The 23,900-nt window shown below is 35.4% G+C and overlaps 1 protein-coding gene across 1 annotated transcript in view; it reads left to right on the top strand.

Moving 5' to 3' along the window:
• The window catches only part of ADAMTS20 (ADAM metallopeptidase with thrombospondin type 1 motif 20), an 84,971-nt gene that overhangs the window by 26,446 nt on the left and 34,625 nt on the right, over positions 1 to 23,900 (top strand). Inside the window, exons 5-24 of the mRNA XM_065743418.1 lie at positions 1,812 to 1,895; positions 2,566 to 2,690; positions 3,321 to 3,361; positions 3,636 to 3,741; positions 4,755 to 4,901; positions 5,220 to 5,361; positions 6,663 to 6,767; positions 7,977 to 7,978; positions 11,562 to 11,732; positions 12,786 to 12,967; positions 13,065 to 13,201; positions 14,330 to 14,447; positions 17,658 to 17,753; positions 18,222 to 18,388; positions 18,502 to 18,631; positions 19,704 to 19,830; positions 20,488 to 20,698; positions 21,238 to 21,402; positions 22,066 to 22,230; positions 23,035 to 23,157. Of these exons, the coding sequence (XP_065599490.1) occupies positions 1,812 to 1,895; positions 2,566 to 2,690; positions 3,321 to 3,361; positions 3,636 to 3,741; positions 4,755 to 4,901; positions 5,220 to 5,361; positions 6,663 to 6,767; positions 7,977 to 7,978; positions 11,562 to 11,732; positions 12,786 to 12,967; positions 13,065 to 13,201; positions 14,330 to 14,447; positions 17,658 to 17,753; positions 18,222 to 18,388; positions 18,502 to 18,631; positions 19,704 to 19,830; positions 20,488 to 20,698; positions 21,238 to 21,402; positions 22,066 to 22,230; positions 23,035 to 23,157 (2,544 nt within the window). The remainder of the gene's footprint in view (positions 1 to 1,811; positions 1,896 to 2,565; positions 2,691 to 3,320; positions 3,362 to 3,635; positions 3,742 to 4,754; positions 4,902 to 5,219; positions 5,362 to 6,662; positions 6,768 to 7,976; positions 7,979 to 11,561; positions 11,733 to 12,785; positions 12,968 to 13,064; positions 13,202 to 14,329; positions 14,448 to 17,657; positions 17,754 to 18,221; positions 18,389 to 18,501; positions 18,632 to 19,703; positions 19,831 to 20,487; positions 20,699 to 21,237; positions 21,403 to 22,065; positions 22,231 to 23,034; positions 23,158 to 23,900) is intronic.

The raw sequence follows: 23,900 nt of genomic DNA on the forward strand, positions 1-23,900 counted from the left end.
CATTTATTCTTCTTTGCTGACTGTCGAAGGAGTCTAGACAGATAGATTAATGTTAGTTACTTGAGATGAATGTGTTATGTTATTTTAATAGGACAATTCATTCAGGAGCGTGCATGGACTGTTTGTGATCTTTCCTAAGAAGTATAGATACATAGAAATATTCTTTCTAAATTTACCAAAGTGGATCTCAAGCCATAAAAAAAACATCTTGTGCTTGATAATTTGTGTTAGCTTTGATAGTAGTAAAATGGTAGTTTACTGCATTCAAATTCAGGTAACACTGTCTGCGTAAATTCTCTTCTTTACATTTACAGTGCTTGAGCTATACAGCTATAAATACACCTATTATTTAATAGAGGCCTCCTGAATCTTCCCATTACTAATTGAACTCTTCAGTGGGCGCTCAAGAGATGCTCCTCAGAATAATTGGACACTTCCTAGTTAGTAAACAAGAATGGAATCCATATGGAAGGAAAAGGCAAGATAGTTTGTTTTCCACATGGATTCCAAAACTCTGACTACTTCCCTGCTTTTATGAGTCTTCCATATCCTGCTTGTCTGTCAACAAAGAAATGAAGGATGGTGGTGCACGTTGTTCTCTTATCCAGTTTAGAGAACAGAATGGTATGAATCATGGCGAGCCAGGGCTCTGTCATTTCCAGCTTTTAGCAGAATTACTTGATATCAGGTGTGTAGGATTCACACACACACTATGGCTTTGCAAGCAATTTGAACCAGATGAAGTGTAGACTACTACCAAAAGAACTCTATTCTGCACTGTTCCCTCTGTCTACACTTGTGTTAGAGGTAGCGCCTGTAATGAGACCACGTTGGTCAATATAACATGCTAAAAAAAAGAAAAAGAGAAAAGAAAAAAATACTACAGATTGATCCAATTCCTTGATCTTTTTCCCTTAGTTGCCTTGCAGCCTTAGTCCAAGCCAGAGTGGGGGAAAGTCAGTGCTTTGTGTTTAGTGGACAGCATTCATTTAGATAAAGCTTATTTGATAACTGCTTTAAGCCAAATAGGGGAATCCATATGGGTGGAATGTCTGAAGATGTTATTGAGTGTGAATAAACTTTTTTACTGCCTTTACGAAGAATAACTTTGGTTTACTTTGGTGTGTGGAAATGATGTGTAATTTTGACTCTCTGGCTGCACTATCATAAAGTGCCTGTTGACTGTGTAAATAGAAATTTGCAAATGAGGAAATAAACCTTTGTACAGTGTGTCAGGTATGTTTTCAGTGCTGTCCTGCTTCTTTTAAAAGCAAAGGCAAAAGCTTATTGGTTCCCATGTTCTTTCTGAAATCCTGTAATATTTTAGGTGTTGATTCTCAAATTGTGTGTAAACCAGTTTGCGTCTATGACAGCTCTGCTGACGTTACTCCATTTCTGTCTGTGATATTTTACGAATAAACTACAGGTCTTACAATCTATATTTATATATATAATCTTTACAATCTATATTACAATCTATGCTTACTTCATTAATTTTATTAACAAAGTGTCTAAGTGTTTTGAAATTATATAAAATTATAACAGTTTGGATATTTAATAACTGCATTTTTAGCATTTAGGAAAATTATTGTAGGATGTAGACCTCTTATGTAGAGAATAGCACTGGAAAACACAGGCATCTACTTTGGGTTTGTTACCAAAACCCATGGGTAGAAAGCCAGAGATGGATGCCTGAGGCATCTGTTGCATAACTGCCTGTTATTCTCTAATAACTCATTTGCATGTCAACATGAAATGTGATTTGCCAGATGAGTTTAATTTTCTAATCATCTGATTTTTTTCCTCTTTAGGTTGCAGCAATCTATAAAGATTCAAGTATTGGAAATCTTATAAATATAGTTATTGTAAAGTTAATTGTAATTCATAATGAACAGGTAGGAAAAAATATTTCTTAAATTTCAAAATATGTAAATTTGCATTATGAATCCAAACTTTAAAATATTTTAAATATGTTTTTAAAATTTAAATATATAATTTTATTTTAGAAGAGTAGAATAAATGCGCTGGTAGCACAGTGCAGGTTTAAATAATGTATACAGAAGTTAACTATACAGCCTCTATTTAATACTCATATTTCTCTGTGTATTAGCGCTTCCTGTTGACCCAAGTGTACCTCAATCAGATACTGAGTTTAGAAGCTTACAGGGTAGCTCCTGTATGTGGTGTTATAGTTGTGCAAATATGCCCAGGGAGTGACAAGTTTCATAGGGGGTTTTTATTGAGAGTTTTCAACACTAACAGTTATAATATTTTATGTTGTACTAAGTAGCATTTTTTCAGGTGTTTTTTTAATATTTCTTTATCATAATTATCTTGCCGCCTTATTTTTCTGATTCTAATATGTGATGCATTGATGAATAAGATGGGTTCTTATGACTGGTTACTTTTTGCTAAATTAAGATCCTGATTCTGCAAACAAATGCGTGAGTGGAATCTTTCTGACTTCCTTCCATAGTTGTGAACATGAGGGACACAAATGACAAAATAATAAGTGCAAGTGAATGAATATTACAACCCCTTTTTTGTTTCTTTGACATTCCTTAGGAAGGACCAACTATCACTTTTAATGCAGCTACCACTCTTCGTAATTTTTGCATATGGCAACAAGCACAGAACATTTTGGATGATGCTCACCCTTCTCATCATGACACTGCTGTTCTTATCACTAGGTATGGTATTGAAACAGACAATTACCCAGCTAGATGAGACAAATGCTTCAACTTTTTTCTTATGTTGTCATATTTAAATGTACACTAATAATGTTCATAGTTAATTGGAGTGGATAAAGAATATCTTACACTTCCCTCACCCGAGGGACACTGATCTCCTCAGTGGAGACTCTGATTCTTGTTCACTGGGATACATTCTCTCTTGTGCCTTTTTATTGTTTTGTCTTCCATGTTCAAATTAGACACATTGCTGTACTTAAAACTATGTTTGATATTTGCCCTGAATTTTACATTGTTATTTTGACAGCTACTCTGCTGCCTAAGATAGTTTCAAGTATCCTGGAATCTGTGCATTTCCAGCAGCATTTTACACTAATATACATAGTAGAGAAAAAGATTAATATATAAATCTGTATGCTTGCAAGCTAGATAGAAATTAATTCTGTGGGGTTTGTTCAGTGAACGTGAATTACTTCTTTCACAACAATGCAAATTCTTAAAATGGACTGCAAGATTAAAAATTGAGAATTGAGATTTACAATCACTGTAACTAGTGTCGCAACAGTTAAATACTTTTAACTGCAGTATTTTCTGTTTGCTTGGAATTTAAAATAAGTCTTTTCTTTTAAGGGAAGACATCTGCAGAGCTAGAGAGAAGTGTGATACTCTAGGTGAGTTGTCTTTTATCAGTATGATCTTAACAGCAAAATCTGTAGGAAGATTTTACTGTAGGATTTATAAAAAATCAAAATATATATTTAATTGGCAAGCAAAATTGTTACAGAGCTGTTCTGCACATACTGTGATCTTGGGTGGTAGCTGATTTTGTGAAAATTTGGTTGTATAGCTGGTGCAGGGCTTTTTCAATTCATGTGCTATAGTATTCATTTATAGAGTCATTCCTTTTATGTTAAAAGTCATTCTCTTAAGAATCCAATTTTCCAGGTTTGGCAGAGCTAGGTACAATGTGTGACCCACTACGCAGCTGTTCTATAAGTGAAGAAAATGGATTAAGTGCTGCTTTTACTATAGCACATGAGCTTGGACATGTGTAAGTACCTATTTCCCAACAGGTGTTCGTTTTTTTTTTTTAATTCCTTTTGAATATGATCAATTTCCAGTGATGGATTGTACTTTTCCAAGGGTGAGTAATCTGTCTGTGTACTTCTGGAATAGTCAGTGGTTTTGGCCCTTGCAGGGAGTCAGCTCTGCCTGCCACCTAGAGGTACAGGAACCATGAGATTTGTAATCTAGCCATTTGCTCATTGGGATGATGGGAGATGCTGGATTTGTACCCAACTTCTGTCCTTTTGTTATATCAGCCGGTTGGGACGCTGGGGCACGTATCTTAGATGTATAATATAGCCCTGTTAACTCCACTTTCATTCTAGCTGTGGTAGGAATTTAAGAAAAGGCTTGAAATATAACACAGAAACATTCTTCCTTCTGTTTGATCCTTTCAGAAAACAATAGAATAACACAAAGAGAAATACTTTACTCAGAAAAATAAGAGGAGATGACAGCATTTTATTTTATGAAGCATACCTCATCAGTGATGGCAGAAAGATGCTATACTCTAGCTCCATGAGGCATGCCACAGTGTAGGTAACAATGGCATTACAGAGCTCAGTAGCTAGCTTGATTTTCATTCTCCTGGAAGTTCATTTAGATACATGCCTTTTATCATGTTACTTAAACTGAATTCTAAAGTATGGTAAAATATTTGTTGCATAAAATGATATTGATGTGCTCTGTAGTTTGTTACTGTATAGTAAAAATTATAAGGTAAATATTGGGGCAATTTCTAACAGACAGTATTGTATATTCAGTTCAGTGGATGGATTGTTCCTCTAAAATGCCATACTCCCAAAACACTCGGATTTTTTTGGTGAGCTGAAGAATTATGCTGCTGTAATTATTGTATTCCGTATGATTGCCATAATGTCTCATAGTCATAAAACACAAGTTCCATTGCAGTTCTAAGGTATATTCAGAAATACAACAGACATATTTTAATTAATTATAGCTGAATTTTTTTTGGAGTTTATTTGTTTTGCTTCTTAGATTTAATGTGCCACATGATGACAGCTTTAAATGTAAAGAAGCTGGAATTAAACATCAATACCATGTTATGGCTCCAACTTTAAATTACCACACAAGTCCATGGACCTGGTCAAAATGCAGTCAAAAATACATCACTGAGTTTCTTGAGTAAGTATCAGTACGATGCATTTTTTTTTTTCAATTTCGTGTCGTTCAGAGGAGTGTTAAAATTAGTGCTTAAATGCCAGTTTAATATTAGTCATTGGCTTTAACCACTGACTTGGAGGACCTAAATCCCCCAGAAATAACAGGTATCTAAATCTTCAGAGGATAAATAGTTCCATGGTTTCAGTGAAGTTATAATCAAAATGTAAAATTAAGATGGTACTTCTTAAAAATATTGTGGCTTAACGAAGAACTCTTTAGTATGATCTTAATTTGTCAGAACAGTGATCAATTCACATTTTCTTCCTGTTTTCACAACAGCACTGGTTATGGTGAATGCCTCCTAGATAAACCCACTGGAAGAATTTATGGTCTTTCTTCTCAGCTGCCTGGATTAATGTATGATGTCAATAAGCAGTGTGAACTTATGTTTGGCCTTGGGTCACAAGTGTGTCCCTATTTGGTGAGTGAACAATATACAGATTCCTGCTTAATAGGTACTAAAAATTACTGAGATGTAGACTTAAATAATGAAATCTCTATTAATTTTTATAAGAATTTTATCTTGAATTATGTCAAAGTTCAGATTCTGTTCTTAAAAGGGGAAAGAGTTTAATGGAAAGCCTTGCTGCTCTGTGCTATAGAAAAACATAGGATTAAAATCAGGATGAATTAATTCTGATTTGTACATCTGTGAATGTAAATATAATTCCTTTAAAAGAACTAAAGTTGAATAAACCAAAGCTTACTGGAACTACCAAAAAGGAATGATTGCAACACTTTTATTAAATGTTCTTTGCATAATAGCCACCATATTACATTAACAAATCTTTCTTATCTGCTTTGAGTGTTTTTAAACAGTTATAAATTTAAAATCTATATGCTAGTTTTCCAAATGTTTGATCCAAAGTGCAGATTCCTTTTACATGGTCAAAAATTTTTGTCTCCTTTAAAGTGTACATTTTGTATAATAAACCAAATATTATTTAAAGCAAAATTGGTATCTGGAATGAAAGTAACATATAGAATTGAGTAGGTAAATATGGAAATATTTGAAAACGTAGGTGGCCTATTTGCCAGTACAAGATATAATAATACACGTAGCATTATGAGTTCATTCATTACCATTAAGATGTTGAGATGTCCTTGTATTACATGGTTTGCTGGAATTATTTAGAGGAGAGAATTTGAGATCAGGTTTAAAGTGAATTAAGTGGAACTGTAGCTGTGATGAAGTACTGTTTAAGAAGAGTCAGTCTTTTTGAGAATATTATAGAAAAGAGAAATTCAAAGATCTGAAGGTGATGTTACTGAAGGCTGCTTTGTGATGGTTTTAATCCATAAAGTTTATTCGTCCATAAAGAATCTCTTTAATAATCTGAAAAGAAGGTTTTCTTCTGAAGTATCTAGTCAGTGTCTTTTTAAAAATGATTCCAGTTAGTGTCCTTTTCTGGATGTTGTACCTTATGTTGCACAATATCAACTACAATCTTTTAATTGCCCTTTTATTAAATTATCTACTGAACTAGAAAACCTAAAGTAATTTATTATTTCTAATGAGATCTGTTTCAACTATTCCACATTCCTGCCCAGTGTTATGCAAATGAATTTTCTGGTGGGGAGAGGGAGTTATCTGTAAAAAAAATAATAACATATAATAGCCAAAATTAAACCCACGTAGTATGAGGAAAATAATGCAAATATTCCAATTAATGTCTAAAGCAGTGTACAGGCACAATAAAGGTAATCTTGTTTTCTGTTTAGAAACAGTGCAAACGCTTATGGTGCACGAGCACAGAGGGAGTTCACAAGGGATGTCGTACTCAGCACATGCCTTTGGCTGATGGAACAGTTTGCGGTGTGGGAATGGTAAGCCTTCATTTCTTTCTCAGAGCTTGCATATGGCAGAGTCTTTGATGTAGGGAAAAGAGATCAGGGCTTGCTGTGTGGAAGTACTACTGTCATAAGGTAATGATTGCTTAAGCAGTATCTACCTGACTTAACCTTTTAGGTTACAAGTGTCATATTTGTAAAAAGTAGGTAGAAGACCTCAGGAGAAAGTTGCCATCTTCCCTTCTGTTGTTTGAAAGCTTTAGATCATTGAAAAAAGTTGTTTGTTTCTTTATCATAGTACAACAAAGATGAATTTTCTGAAAAGCAAGCATCTCAAAAGCATATTCCCCCAGTTTCTCTTCCAGCTGTTCCACTGAGCTAGAGCTAATTACGACTGAGTGAATTAAGTACAGGAAAACAATTATTTGGAATAAATATTTGAATCAGACTCCTGGTTTCAGTAGATATTTGTCTATTTGATCTGTTTCAGAGAAAGTGTGAAAGCATCTATCAGTACCTCTTCATCTATTCCAGCAAGTATATTAATCACGAGTAACTTACATTCATAGTCACTCTTGCATACTGTAAAATAATTCAGCATACTTGGATTTGTTCCGGGCTGAAAACCAGAACTTCTCTTGCACTTACACCCCACCTATATGAGATATGGTTTACTTTTTTTTTTTAACATAAAAAGGAAGAAGTGGAAACTGGACTTCCTGAACTCTGCATGTTGGTTTATTTCATATAGTGTTTAGAGAATGAGGAGGCAGCTCACTGTTTCCTCATCTGTCAGGTTTGTTGTTTATTTGAATGCAGATTTTGATTTGCATCCTCAAAGGATGTAACGTGTAGCACTTAAAATATCTTGCACAAAGCACTTAGAACTTCAGAAAGTTGTATTTAAGGAATTTGTAGTTTTAGTGGTGCTGAGCTCTGCTCTCTGTTGACAGTAACAGTGCCCTGAGGGAATGGCATGAAGCTGCAACAGAGGAGGGTCAGCTTGGGGGTTAGGGAAAGATTCTTCACTGGAGGGTGGCTGGGCCTGGAACAGGCTGCCCAAGGCAGCAAAGGTGGCACTGAACAGCTGGACCATTTGGACAACTCTTTCAGACATAGGGTTTGATTCTAGGTAGCCCTGTGTGGAGCCAAGAGTTGGACTTTGATCCTTAATGGGTCCCTTCCACTCAGGTTATTTTATTGATTCCATGATTTTCAACCTACCTCCTCTTAGAAGGATAGTAGATGTTTGGTTCTGACCCAAAGTTTTTGATGTCCTGAATATACAGTGAAACTGATTTAGCAGTTGCATCTTTTATGAAGATCTCTTCATCAAGATAAGTCTTGTGACCCACTGTCCATATTCATAATGGCAGTTTGCTATTTATGTAACAGTGAAAAAACTAATTTCACAGTAGTCTGGAAAAATCTTTTTAATAACAAGAGAGAATACACAATACAAACTTTGGTCCTATTGGAAAGAATATGCCCAATATTTATGAGTGAGAGAAGGTTTATTACTTCTATTCACTGCAAGACCAAGAAAAGATTATTTTGGTCAGTAAACAAAGTGTCAGTCTCTAATTCTGAAATATATTTGCTATTCTGAAATATACTTGCTTTTCTGCAGTTGTTGGTTTCTACTGATATATTGATTTCCTTTAAATTAGTCATTGCATTGTTTGACTTCCTCATGAATGCAATAACTGTGGGTAATAAATCCAAAAGAATAATTTATTGTTTATATATGTGTAAAGTAAGTATTAAGAATTCAGTAGGATTTCAACAGGTGATTGGAGAATATGTTAACCATCTGGAAAGCAATGGAGGATCTCTTTAGCTGTAAAAATGGAGTAAAGTTTTTTAAGGGTCAAACAAAGAATTTTTCCTGGAAACTGTGATTTTCATGGAATATTTTTCTGATTAGATATGATATCAGAAAACCTGAGTGTTTTCTATGGAAGTATTTCAAGGGGAAAATAGAATATGTAGATTTTTCACAAGGAAAAAAAGTGAAAACGGTGAAAAAAATAATTAAAATAGCATGTTGTTAGAATGTGTTTTAAATTAGTTGTTGTCATCTGAATAATAGATGTAGGCTTCCTTGAGAATCAGTACTATAGAGACCTGAGATGCTGTAGATACAACTTTTAATTTGTTGCAACTCCATTTCTTCTGCGTTTCATATTCATTTTACTAACCACTCTATTTTCATTGTTATTCTATCGTCTAGACCTCACTTTCTTGACTTGGTTGGGGTTTGACCCTTTCTTGGAAAGCAGACAATGTCAAGAATGTAGGATGTACATGCATTGTGGGAAGAAGCACAACAGACACAGTTCTCAAGTGCAGCATCAGGTTTCCATTGATTAATTTGCAGCAGATGACACAGAGATTTGCAATAAAACATTTATTTCATGGTGATAAATGGGAACACTCCAAAGAGAGAAATCCAAACAATAATGATAGTTCAGAGATTTTTGAACTCTTACATTCACGTGAGTTCCTATCTTTAGTCCTTGCTCATTGGGCTATATGCTGAATCTATATAACTAGAAGCACTGTATAGCAAGCTCTTCTACTTGTATCTGACACTCTTGATTCAATCAAAGTCTAGCATAGCCTGACAATTAACACTTAAATAATTTCATTCAAATTTGCTTTCCTGGAAACTTAGCAAATACAGTAAGTTGTGAGTTATATTAGAAGTACTTGAAATCAGTTTATCAAATCATATTTTAATCCATACTTGTCCAACTGCTTGTTGCAAGTAGGCGGTTGAGAAATATGTATCTGGGTACCTGTCGATCCACTGATCCCAAGCTTTGAACCATTGACCCTCCATGTTGTCTCTGAAGATATAATAATTGAGTGTTGATTTGGGTCAGATTTGGGTTTGATTCAAGCAGGCAAAGAGAAACATCTGGAATGTGTCTGGTGCCTGAGTTTTCTACTGTGACTTCATTGTGTTGCTTCTGTAGGAATGCAGAAGCAGAATAACTGAGACAAGTTTGTTGAATAAGCTATTAAAATCCCAGATGTGAACATGTGCTTTGCATTTTTATGGATCAGAACAATGCTGTTGTGGGTATAAAATTTCATTTTACAACTGTGTCTTTTCCTGAGTTCTCCCTTCAAGCTGCTGGGAATGTTTTTGTGGAAGGAAGAAGAACTTAAACTCTAGATCCTAGTCTCATATTTGGATGTTTGGATGCAGTATTAGTTTTGTGATGTGAGATTTGGAATCCTCAGCATATAGTAGTAAAAAATATATATATTTCCTAAGATGTTAATGATAATTCTTGGATATGCAAGGTCTCAATGTTTCCTCATGTTTGCCTTCGACTTAAATAACTGCAGCCATATCTTTTATGTTCATAGTTATTTTACCTTCTAACAAAGGTATCCTAAAGGCATATGGATAAAAGTAATAAAAACTGACAGTAAGCACTAAGGTGTTATACAGATAACACCAGAAAGATGCCATTATTTCACTGGCTGAGTTACGGTGTTAGTCTTAGCATCAAGTGAGTGATAATCTGGCCAGTTTCTGAAACATTTAAATGGCTTCTATAGCAAGATAGATCTGGCTTTGGATTCTGTGCTAGCTTTGAGCTTTAAATAGAAACCTTGATTATCATAGATTATCATATTTAAATAGAAACCTTTTTTGATCATATTTCCAGATGTAAATTTTAAGGACTTAAAATACATGGACAATGCTCAAGAGTCAGCATGACCAAGGGCTATACAGGCAGACAGTTTTACTACCAAATTGGATTAAGAGTTTGGGCATAATTCATAATTGAGGACTTGATTCTTTAACAAAGTCCTATTTGGAGAACAAGGTGCTGGTCCTCGTGGGAGACTTCAGGTACCCTGTTATCTGTTAGTGGGATGACGCAGCAGAGCGTAAGTGATCCAGGAGGTTTTTGGCATGCTTTGATAACTTCCTTCTCCAAGTGATAGAGGAACCAAAAAGGAGATGTGCTGTTGGACCTCATAATAAGAGTGAAGGACTTGTTGTAAGCTGAAAGGCCGAAGGCAGTTTTGGCTGTGATGTCCATGAGGTGGTAGAGTTCAAGAACACAAAAGTCAGGAGGAGGTTGAATAGCAGATCACAATCATGGATTTCAGGAGAGCAGATTTTGACCTCTTCAAGGATCTGCTTGGTTAAGTATTGTGGGATAAAGCCCTAGAAGGAAGAGAAGCCTGAGGAAGCTGGTTAGTATTTGAAGATCACGTCCTCCTAGCTCAAGGAATCCATCCCAAAGAATAGACAGTCAGAAAAAATGCTAATGTTAGAATAACTCTTGAGAGAAATTATATGAGACATTTTAATCAGTTTCTAAAAGGGTTGGAATTCTTGGATTGATTTATTTTCTGTATATCGGAGGTGTTTTAATTATTTTTATGTGCTAGAGAGTTTAGTTGGACAAAAACCTTAAAGCCTGTGTAATAATACCAAGCTGTTTTGTGCCACAGAAAGAGAAAATGCAAAACCTAAGCTTCATAAATAACAAGCAGGATTATTCTAGTGACTGATCCATATATATTTATACTGCAGGGAATGATGGAGTAAGCCACTGTCAATGTGGCTGTGAGAATCCCTTCTGACAACAAATCGGATCATCAGTCTAATCCTGAGTTTGCAGTCAGTCATCTAAAACATGGAATTTTCTCTTTTGTGTATAAACGCTGACTGCGTAGTTCATCCAGTCTGCTGTCTTGTGTTCAGGTTTGGGCAGTCTTTGATGCTTCAGAGGATAGCTGAAGTAAACTTTCTTCTTTCTGTGCCTGATATATGTAATAACCTTTCCCTTAACTCAGAAATTTTATTTTGTCAACTGTGCAGCACTGCCGCCATGGAATATGTGTGAGCAGAGAAATGGAGACTCGTCCTGTAGATGGAGAATGGGGACCATGGGGACCTTATAGCTCATGTTCAAGAACTTGTGGAGGAGGAATCAAGAGCACCACCAGGCTCTGTAACAGACCAGAGTATGTTTTTTGTTGTTCTTCTTCAGTAGAGCACAATGAAGGAATTGTGACATAATGGTTTAGTTCAAAATAATATAAACGTATTATGGTTTCATGAATTTGTTTGAAGCACTGGTAAAATAAATGCTTGTTTTAGCCATGTTTGAAAAATGGGGATGAGTCTAGAGACTTCAGTCTGCTTAGATGTTCTAGAGTGCTTTGGTTTTAAATATATAATTCATATTTATAGATATTTATGAAAACTCACTTGTGTTTAGAGTCTTCTTTTATAGCTTTATTCTATGTACAGAGGGTTTTCTTAAATATTGTGATACTTTCTCTGGACTAGAAGTTGCTAAACAATAACAGATATACTGCCTAGTAATCTTTTTTAGTAAAACACTTTTTTTGCTTGGCTTTAAAACTCTTTCATAATTACCACCAGTAATGTTCACAGGCAACACTGATTAGAGCAGAGTCATTTACAGCTTGCATCATAGTAAGAAACTTCCATTGACTATATAATCCATGTGGGTTTCATTCTCTGTAACAAAAATCAGTGACAACTTTACCCTTCTACAGAACAAGAGCTGCAGTTATACATTAGTAATGGCGTCTTGATATTATCAGAAGGATAAATGAACCTCAATGAAATCACCCCAGGTTATGTTTTCTGTGATGCATAAGAGGAAGTAGAATAGATCTTGATTAAATAGGCCTCTGTCAGCCTGTAGTAGCTGATACTGTTGATACTGTTGATTATTTTTTCCTTTTTCCTGTTAGTATGGAAGTATTGTGTAACAGGGTTTACAAGTTAGGAATTAGATGTAATAATAGATGTAAGAATACATGAGGCATTGTCCGCAATTTTCATGTTTTAGATCTTTTGATCCCCAAGCTGAACCTGAAATTAAGAAAACATAGAAGAGTATATCTGCTCCCAATTTTACATTCTGTCTTTTTCACTCTTTATCATAATTTAAAACTATGGAGGAGATACTGCTTCTGTGAAAATTTTCATGGAAAACAGGAATTATAGAAAACAAGGGACAATGTTTTATCTGTTTTTATTAGGCCAAGAAATGGAGGAAAGTACTGTGTTGGACGCAGGATGAAATTTCGTTCCTGTAATACTGATTCATGTCCAAAGGGCAAAAAAGATTTCCGGGAGCAACAGTGCTCTGAATTTGATGGCAAACATTTTAACATCAATGGTCTTACATCTGCTGTTCGCTGGCTTCCAAAATACAGTGGTAGTAAGTCACTACAACTTTTTTTCAATTAATCAAATACAAATGTTTCTTTAACTAAAGTAATAAAACAGACAAGAAACCTGTTGGATTTCCTTTCCAGTTTCAATGAAAGATCGCTGTAAACTTTTTTGCCGAGTTTCTGGAACAACTTCCTACTATCAGCTGAAGGACAGAGTTGCTGATGGTACTCCCTGTGGAGCAGAAACCAATGACCTTTGTGTTCAAGGCTTATGCAGGGTATTTAAATCTAAACTTACTAATTATTCAAATCAGTTTTAACAGCTTGTAGAATAGATATTGAATAAATATATGCTGAAATAACCATTATTGAAAAATATGTAAAACCAGATGTTTTGAATTTACTTAAGTTGATTTTAATCCCTACCAAATTAAGATCTGGAAATGGAGGCAATTAAGCAAAGCACATACAGCTGAATCTGAACACCCACAGTCTTTCCTTATTAACCCTGATGTGCTGATATTGTCCAAGAGAGCAGAGGGAAACTGATCTGAACTTGGTGTAAAGGGAGCATGTAAACAATCATGCTGTGTGTTTATTGCCATCATATTACTATCAAAGTGAAAAATTGGAAAATGCGAGGGTAGATAGATTATGTATTTATGATTCCACTGCAAGATCAGGTTGAACAGACCCCTGAAAGGGATCATTTAAACATCCTTTGCCTAATAGAAGTTATGGAAATGCCCACCAGATTTTGTTATAAAAAAAAACCAAACTGATATCTTATAAAAAGTTCAAGACTTTCTTGTCCATCCTAAGTAGTTTTGCTGATTTCAGTGAAACTGGGTAAATTCAGAATGAGGAGAAAATATAACCTTTTATTTGGATGTATATCAAAATGGAGGAGGAAATGCCAGGGAGCAGTCCTGTTTATGATTGTGGGGAAAAAAAAGGAAGTATAAGTAAATATTTATAAATGAGAAGTATTTCTGTGCTAGTCTACATGCATTTTCTTTCTTGTTTTGTAGTCATGACAGACTTGAATAGAATTGATGTTCATACAAGTGTGCATAGTCATTTTAGAATTCCAAGACTTTATGTAAATACACCTTAGTTTACATATTATGTTGTAATTTTTATACAAAATCTTTAAATACTTCTAGGTAGCTTTGTACAGTTCTTGACGTATTAAATGTATTGTTGTTTTAAGAATTTATAATCCAGAACTATAGTTTTCTCCCATGCATCACAGCATACTAGAATGTTAAAGGCTTTTCATGAATTTCCAAGGAAGACTAGATATATACAATGAATGAAAATATGTTTGGGGAGTGGGAAGCTAACATTATATGTTTTCACTGTTCTCCACTGGGCTGAATGACACAGCATTGTATTTTTTGTAGCAAGCAGGCTGTGACCATGTTTTGAATTCCAAGGCAAGGAGAGACAAATGTGGAATCTGTGGTGGTGATAATTCTTCATGTAAGACACTTGCAGGTACTTTCAACCGTGCTCGTTATGGTATGTTTGTATTTTTAAAATCTTAATGTACGTTTCAGTGTAGTTTGGAAATTTTATGTTTTGAGGAAGTGAGATTTCAGCATACGTTATTTTTGGCCTCTGCTAACAAAAAATATCCCAAATTTTCAGTCATGCATGCCCTTTCAAGGATGCACAGGCAAGTAATGTGACCCTTTCAAGGGAAAAATCTATCTGTGCTATGGCAAAAAGAACAGTTCAATAGTTAGAGCATAAAACATTTCTGGTTTAATATCAAATTCCGAAAGGCCTCTTCATTCAGGTTGTTGGAAGAGACTGCAGGCAAAGTGAAAATGACACCTGGATAGCTACCAAATAGGGTCTTCAGAGGGCAAAGGAGTTGCTGGTCAGCAGGAAAAACATATTTAGCATCCTGCTGGATGTATTTATTTTTTCCTTGCAGAAGCCTTGTGCCATGCAAAAAGTATCAGAAAGCTTAAAGGTGGGATACAACTACTCCTCCTGTACAAATAAATTTAACTTTTCTTGTGTCTGGAAGAAGACACAACTATTTTTATTAGATACTGGATTTCTGAGTATGTGGTCAAACATTAAAGGAAAATAATGTAATTTTTTGCTTTCCACCACTACAAGTATCACATGAATTATGTCATAAATACATTTGATACAAATAAATAGTATACTGAAACTGCCATTCATTCAGGTGTGGTTGAGATTGTCACCATGTTGTTTATTGGCTTTGTGTCATCTCAGACTTATTAATGTTTATTAGAAGGAAATACCATAAAGTAATTTTCATTTTGTGCATTTTTTAACAAATGCATCATCTCAAACCTATCATTTTCTATTAAAAAGTAAATTATGAAAAATGGAAGCTCCTAGTATGTTTTTTTGTTTGTTTGTTTTCACAATTTGTTATATAAGGTAGTCTGTTCTGAATGTTACTGTCATTTGTTCTCCTATATGCTTTAACTGACTTACTGTAGTGCTGCGTATTCTGAGGAAATATTATAGGAGCTCATATTTACATTGAGAAGCTATATAACCACACTCATTATGGAGAGTACAATAAAACAAGTTTCCCAACTTGTTGCTGTAGATAAGACAGAGTATTGTTAGTTCTCAGAATCACACAGAATTGCTTGGGTTGGAAGGGATTGTTTAGTTTCAACCTTCCTACCACGGGCAGGTTGCCACTCAGCAGGTCAGGCTGCCCCATCCAACCTGGCCCTGAACTCCTCTAGTAGGTGGGGGATCTGTTCTGGGCAGCCTTTTCCAGTGCCTTACCAGCTTCTGAGTAAAGAATTTCTTCCTCACATCTAGCCTAAATCTTCCTGTTTAGTTTAATTCCATTTCCTTCGTCCTGTCATTATCAGGCCATGTAAAAAGTTGGTCTCTCTCCTGCTTATAAGTTCCCCTCAAGTACTAAAGGGCTGCAATGAGATCTCCCCACAAAGTCTTTTCTTCTCCAAGCTGAACAAGCCCCGACTTCCTCATCTTTTCTTCACAGAACAGATGCTCCAGCCCTCTGATCATCTTAATGGCCCTCCTCTTCGTTGTATCACTAGACATGCTTGCCTAAGTGTGTGCACTTGGTCTTGGTCTTTTAACTGTAACTAGTGCCATTCCATACTGTCACAAGCCATTTTTCTGAGGCAGAATTTGGAATTAGGCAAGAGCAGCTTGTGGTACTCAAGCAGCTTGTTGTATTCATATAGTTATGATGACAGGCATGATGTTGTCATTATGTGCTTAAATGACAGTGAAACAGTCATAAGAAATTCACTGCGATGAAATGCTAATTTACTCAACTCCCAGTTTAGAAAATGATAATCTAATTATGTGCACATAATTATTATGCTGGCTATTACAATTGCAGTAGACTAGAGCATCTGGGGGTTTCCTGGACAACAGTCTTTCTCACTGCCTTAGTATGTGATCTAGTGTCCTGTTTATCCTTGACAGTATTCTAAGCAACTGTATTTATAGTTTCCTCCCATATTTTGTCTTCTGTATTCTGCAAGGTTTTCAGTGGGAGAAATGAAGGCCTGTTTTTGTGGGGTTTTTGTTTGTTTTAATTCCCGATAGTGCTAGAACAGAGACCAAAGGTTGCTTTTCTCCACAGCATGTAGCAAATCATGTTGCAGTTGCAGTGCTGCCCCCAGCTGGTAACTTTGATGGGCCTGTGATTAGATTTCATTTCAAGTGCGTGCCATAGTTTTATTAGATTAGTTTACTAACTTAGTGTAAAGTTAGTAAGTTAAGAAACTGAAAAGACTATTCCCATTTAATTTGCTACCCATGGAGGTGAGACGGCTAACTTCAGTTAAATACAGGCAAGACTTTTAAACACCGCAAAACAAGTGGCAAACTTAGCAAAGGTTATATTAATGCTTCAGATTGCATGTTTGTATTTATTGTTTCCTACGTTTGCTATATTCAGTTGTTCCTAGTCACGCTGATCCTTTTGAATTCATAATTAGCAACTGTGAGGAATAACTTTTTTTTGTAGCCTATGCTTATGTACAGATCAGCAGATCTAAAAATTAAATCGATGTGCCTCTGATTTTGTTATCTTAACACAAGGATACCATAATACTGATTGGAGGTATTACAGGAAACAATGACTCATTTGTGAATCGTTCTTATTCTAGAAGTTGTTCCTGATGACACTTGGCAGTAGCAGAATGTGGATCTGGCATAGCTCTTTTGCCCAGTACATCTACATCTACTGTAGCACTGCGGTGTTTGTGTTTTTAGGACTTGTTCTTTAGTGTGCTGCAAGTCAATACTTTTGTAAGATAGGGAAAATCTTAACTCAATTGTACACAGAATGGAATTACTTCATGTGATTCATTCTAACATGTATGCAAGTTTTGTGTCTAAACTGTGAGCATCCACTGTGTTTCCTGAGTCCCACGTGATATACTTGACTGCTCTTGAGTTGAACTCATGTAATTGTTAAAGAATAGAATTCACATTACTGAACACTGGAATGAGTTTTATCTATCTTTTGAGTTATGAAAAGAAAAATTCAATTTTCTTGACTTAAGGAAAAGAAGGTACATGAAAATATTCATATTTCCACCCTGAAAACATGAGGGTATTCTGCTGTAGTAGTAGCTGGTGTACTGTAGGGTTTATTGAATAAAACTAGTTGAACATATGCTTGTATCTGCTAGCATCTGGGTATTTTTGTCTTTGGTTAATTTGTGAATAATTAAATTGCAGGTTACAATGTTGTAGTAAAGATTCCCAAAGGAGCAACGAACATTGATATTCGGCAGCACAGCTACTCAGGGAAACCAGAAGATGACAACTACCTTGGTAAAAAAAAACTCCAGTGTACAACACTGGTAGATGATAGCTTTTGTGCTCTTGTCAGGAGTCTGCTCTAGATACACATTATCAGAAGCTTGTTAAAGTCTTCAGAGCAGATATGTAACTACACTGTATCACCATTTGCCTGATTCTCTCAGTAGGTATTAATTTTAATAAAAGTGAGATGATGGTAAGTTTCTGATTCCAAAATGTCTCACTTGTTGGAGAAAATGAGTTAGAGCATACTGTATGATACTGTCAATATTTGAGTTTATGAATATTAAAACTGTATTTACAAATGAGGCAGTCAGCAAACTTGTCAGTTTTCACATTTTTTCTATTTTTCTGTCGTGTTTGAGTATAAAGATGATATTTTGATAAATTTATTTATAAATTTCTTAGCATGTGAGTAAGTTTTGGCAGAAAGAAAATTAAAATGGAAGCTTTACTTAAAATATTTTATTTTACTTACAGCGTTATCTGATATTCATGGGAATTTTATCTTGAATGGAAATTTTGTTGTAAGCATGTCAAAAAGAGAAATTAACATACATGGAGCAATTCTTGAGTACAGTGGTTCAAACAATACGGTAGAACGGATTAACAGCACTGATAGGATTGAAGAAGAGTTAACCTTACAGGTGAATATTTACCTTTTTTTCATGAACTTGAAAATTGGCTACATGGTCATTGTGTTCATGATCTTATGTCATGCTCAAATTTACTGAAAAACAGTTATTTTATCTCAATTAAGGTTTTGTGTGTAGGGAATTTATACAACCCTGATGTGCGTTATTCATTCAATATTCCAATAGAAGACAGAAGTGATCTGTTTACGTGGGATCCCTATGGACCCTGGCAGGACTGCAGCAGGATGTGCCAAGGTACTGTGAATTCTTCTGTCATCAGATCCAAAGAGCTGGTGGTATTTAGGAAGGGACTAGACTTAAGTACTCAGATTTTGTCACGACTACTTGTTTACCGAAAATGCAGTTTCTTCCTTACTTTAGGTGCATGTTGCATTTAAGGATAGAATGGCTTCTCTTTTCCTTTTTTCACTATAATTCTATACTCGGAATGGTTTGTGTTCCCTTCCCTTCTAACTGTGGGAGTGGTTCATGGAAAATAGTTGAATCAAGTTTAGTACATCCTTTATAATTGTATGTCTACTAAGATATATTAAGCTTCTGTTATAGTACTTCCAGATGGTGACTGACTGGTTTGTCTAGTATTTTTCATACGTATTTCTTTTGGTTATTTTCCTACTTTGAATGAAGTTATTTGAAAATATAATTTTAAACCAGTATTCGGCATGCTATCGCAGCCTAAGAATAGAGCCACAATATGTATAAAGTGTATCTATGAAGAGTACACGCTCAGATTTTATGGATACTCCTGTTATCAAGTACTTTCCTGTACTTGAAATTAGATGGTGAATTTCTGCCAATTTTGAGTCAGGCTGAAGACATATTTGTGAAGCATAACATCTGCTAACTGTGGTACTTCTTCAACCTGAAAGACTCCAGGTCTTTTAGGTACCTTGTGCTCAAACTTTCTGCTTTCTTAAAGAAAGGATCATGGCCTCTTAGGTAACACATTGGTGTTCAGTAATTTGGAAATTAGGGAAGATCAGACACGATGTGTTTGGAATATGTAGCCTGATGAGTAAATGTGCTGTTGCATTTTGTATTAATTGAAGTTTTCTGAAATTCAATACCTTCATGAGACCATTGCAGTATAGCTAGGAGATGGAAAGGTGGTGAATGTGGTTAGGATGAGGTTGTTCTCACCAAGCAGGTAGCCAGTTGCACAGAGCAGCATGTTTGAGCAGAATTTGCTGCAAAAAAAGATTAATGCTGTTGGGGTATCACAGCTAAATTCTTAAATGATGAATGAAATCCATTATTGTAAAAAGGCTCTCTTATTTCAACCTTCTTTGCTTTTCTTCTTTTCAAGGTATTAGAAGAAGAAGAATGACGTGCATACGTAAAAGTGATCATGCGGTAGTGTCTGATCAAAGATGTGAACTTATACCTCCTGTTCCAGATGTCTCTGAAGAGTGTAATACAGAGTGTGAATTAAGGTAAAAAGAAGTTCCTCGCTAACTGAACTACTGAGTTCTTACTCATTTTTATTGATAGAGATTGAAAAAAAGTAATTGACCGCTTTATTCTTCCTTCCACCACTCCCTCTCCTTACCTCATCCATCCCTTCTCTGGTCTTTCCCTTCCTTTCTCAAATCTATTTATGTAGTTGGCTTGTACATTAGGCCTACAGTTCTGCAATTAAGTGGAATTAATGTTGTTTTTTTTTAATTAATATTCATAAAGCTCAAAATATTTTGTTAGGATTGTGAATCAATTCTGCATGTGCTGGCACAAGAAAATTGTATTACTGAGCAGGATTATTTTTTCACCAGAATTGTACCTACAACTGAAACTAATTTGAAGCACAAGCTTTTTTTTTTTTTTTCCTTCCACTCCAAGAAAGCCCTCAATGAAGTGTTCAGAATATGAAGGCTTAGAATTATAGCTTGTATTTTTCAAAGTCACTTGGGAGATTTAGACAAAAGATCCTTTAAATTTAAAAAGATGTTTTTAAAATTGAGTTCTTTTATATTGCTTTAAAAATTCTAGTTGTGACTAGCTATTCCCTAAAATGCAATTCTAGGTACTTTCTCTGAGTGCTAAATTAACTTAATAAATCATAGTGAGCTTTCTATAACAGCTTCTCTTTGTAGGTGGCACAGGTCTGGCAAAAGTGACTGCACGTCGAAGTGTGGCCCAGGGTATCGATCTATAGAAGTCCACTGCATGAAGTACTCTGTTTCAAAAAGACTCAGTGCTCTGGTGGATGATAGATACTGTGCTGATCAGCAGAAACCACCAACCAGAGAGCCCTGTCATGGTGACTGTATGTTAACAAGTTGGCACTACACAGAATGGTCAGAGGTATGAATTCAAAACCTTTTAGCATTGGACTTCTAATTAGTGTTCATAACAACTCTTGGTTTTTCTGTATATATAGTTTGTAGTTTAAGTAGCTGAAAGAAAATAATGTTTTACAATTGAGGTGATGTTGGAAGAGCTAGTACCAGTCTCTAGATTTTGGTAACTGCTGGATGAAATTCCTTGTATTTTTGTAAGAAACTCTAGCTGTCCACAATAGTTCACAACTTGTATTTAGAAATCAGCAGAGAAGTTCGAGGCACTGAAGTGTATTTTATTTGTAGCCCTAATAATTTAGTGCTGTCTGTATTGGAGAAAAAGAATATGTACAATTTCAGCTTTAACCTTCATCAGTGAGTTTCATCTTGGAATTGGTAAATAGGGTGCCAAATTTATCTCAAGTGAACACAGTAACAATATGTAGCTTAGGTGTAGACACATTTGTCTAGCACTTGCTTTACACCTTTAAGGCTGATAAGGTATTTTGTCCTGTGTTTTTCATGCTGTGCTTCCTATTTCATAATATTTTCTGAATGCTGCAGTGTTCCAGGAGCTGTGAAAGAGGCATCAGAACCAGAGAAGCTTTCTGTTTGAACAATTTGGGTCGTCATCTTCCTGATAGAGAATGTCAGGAACTTCCAAGAGTAGTAACACAGAGCTGCAATGAATTCTTATGTCCAAGCTGGTCTGCTAGTGAGTGGAGTGAGGTAATGGACCATGTAAAGTTTAAGGCTCCTTTGAAACTGATTATCAATATGAAAATAAGCTGCACTGTGTTTTGTTCTGATTATTTTGTGGCATATGGAAGTAAAAAATAAGTCATGGGACTGCACTGATATTCTTCTCAGGTGTACAGATGGTATTAACTTCTGAAGACCACACCTAGATTTAATTCTTTTCTCATAAATTTAGTTACGTTAAAGTGATATAGGAAAACCTACTTTATGTACTCATACATGTGCCTTCCTTCTTTCTGAAGCAAAGAACCTTCAGCTAACTGAAGAGCAGAAGTATATCCATTTCATTATAGATCTATAGATGTAGCAGAATGATGGATGGCTTAAACAGGTTCCCAGTGAAAGCTGTAATACGTGTACTCATATTCTAACTATTTTTATTCTATTGGAAATAAGCAAGTTGTACATTGTTTTCATGTTCTATAGCTTTAGAAACTTAGTAGGGATCCATTTATATTGTGTTTGAATTGATGTTTACTAGAAATGGAGAGTTCACAAAAGAACTAGTTCTGCTGCGTGATGTACATTCATGCAATATATTTTTGTGAATTAAATAGTCATCAAAATCCTGCAGCTTACTATAGAAAAGTGAAGCCATATCTTTACAAGCTGATTATTAACATTATTTTACAGTGCTCTGTGACATGTGGCAAAGGAATGAAGCACCGACAAGTGTGGTGCCAACTTAATGATGAACATCTGAGGGACGATTTCTGTAATCCGAATGATAGACCAGGTTCAGTAACACCATGTGAACTTCCTGAATGTGCATCTTGGCAAGTAGGGCCTTGGGGAGCAGTGAGTACATAAGTATTTCTGGCTTTTTGTTTCTATTTCAGACTATGAGTGATCACAGAGCAACGCCTTTTACACATTTTAGTTGGGACTTAACCAGCTATTTGAAGACATATTGGTTCACATATTTGTTTGGTTCTGTTGACTATATGGCATGTAATTTAGGAATGCCCTCATGTAAGTTAAATGCATCAAATAGCCACTAACTTTAAACCTTATTATCAAAAACTACCAATGATATTTCTCATGAATATATTTCATCTCCAAAATAATGAAAATGTAGACAGCAGAGCATTCAAATGAATGAGAAAAGTAAAAGACCAAGTATTTATAGGTGCACCAGCATAATTAACTTGTAGCTTTAATCAAGACTGAAGTACATATGGTAAACAATAGCAAACAAGGAGATTTAGTATTTGGTTGTTTTGTTTTAATCTTCAGTGAGAAAAGAGCTTCTGTCTCTTAATGTGAAAGTACTGTTCAAAAAATGTTGTGCTCGGGGTCAGCTGTCCTGGCTTCATCACCTTCCCAGTCTGTTGTACACCCTTCAACATACTGCAGGGGGCAGAGTGGGGAAAAAAAGGAAGTGTTATGTTGGAAATACTGCTGTGCAATAACCGAAATATTGGTTTGTTATGAGCACTGTTTTAGCAACATATGATCTGCTGTGAAAAATTTCCCTCTGGCCCAACCAAACCCAATATGTGTTCCTATTTACGCCAGAGAGAGTTTTAAAATAGAAAATGTAATTAAAAAATAATTTTGTTTAAACATAGTGCTATTTCAAGTATGTGGCATTATTGACAGTGTACTGTAACGTGTGGACGTGGATACCAGATGCGTGCAGTCAGATGTGTTACTGGGACTTACAGAGTTATTTTGGATGATGACAGAGAATGTAATGCTGCTACTCGTCCTAGAGATAACCAAGTAAGTTCAGAAATAACTTCTAGCTGGTTGAGCATTTTATTTAAAGGCATCTAAATACAAACATTGTCTACTGACTTCCTGGGGAAAATTGCAAGAAATTAGTCCTAGAATGAGGAAACTGTATGTTCTTTTTCTGTGCTTCAGATTTAGCCTGGAGAATAATGTTAAGATTGGAGATTTGAAAATTTGGTATATGTTGAAGGGATCCAAAGAACTTAAGTTATTTGTGAATACAGTTTGTATAAGCTCCAACATAAAGAATAATGTAAGGTGACTGCTTGCTGTGATACTAAGTAATCACACTTAGCTAGCTTGGAATCTTCTCTGGAATTCTGTTCTTAAAAGAAAGTTGTATTTACTTGGGGAAAGCTTTGATAGTGGGAATAATACTAGTTTGAAACTGTGTAGGCATGAATTATATATTGTTCAATATGGTATTAATATGGTTCTCTACACTTCCTCCCCATCTCTGTTTAATTACTTTATCTCTTCTCTTAATTTTAATCTACTTTTTTTCTAAGAAGAAACGACTTCAATCAGTTAGTGGGTTTACCTTCAACTGAAAGCAATTAATGTCAAACATGCTACATATTGGTTTGCTGATCTGGCTGCCAATTCATCGCTTTTATATGCACTTAGGCTGGTAACCACTTATCTCTTGGAGGGCAGCCTCTGATTCTGATCTTTTTTTTTTGGAGACTGAAAGAAAATAAGATATTGCGGTCCAGAATGTACCTTGCACA

Source organism: Cyrtonyx montezumae, unplaced genomic scaffold (genome assembly GCF_038088225.1).
Source record: "Cyrtonyx montezumae isolate F1298 unplaced genomic scaffold, pur_monq_1.0 scaffold_3, whole genome shotgun sequence".
NCBI classification, from domain to species: Eukaryota; Metazoa; Chordata; class Aves; order Galliformes; family Odontophoridae; genus Cyrtonyx; species Cyrtonyx montezumae.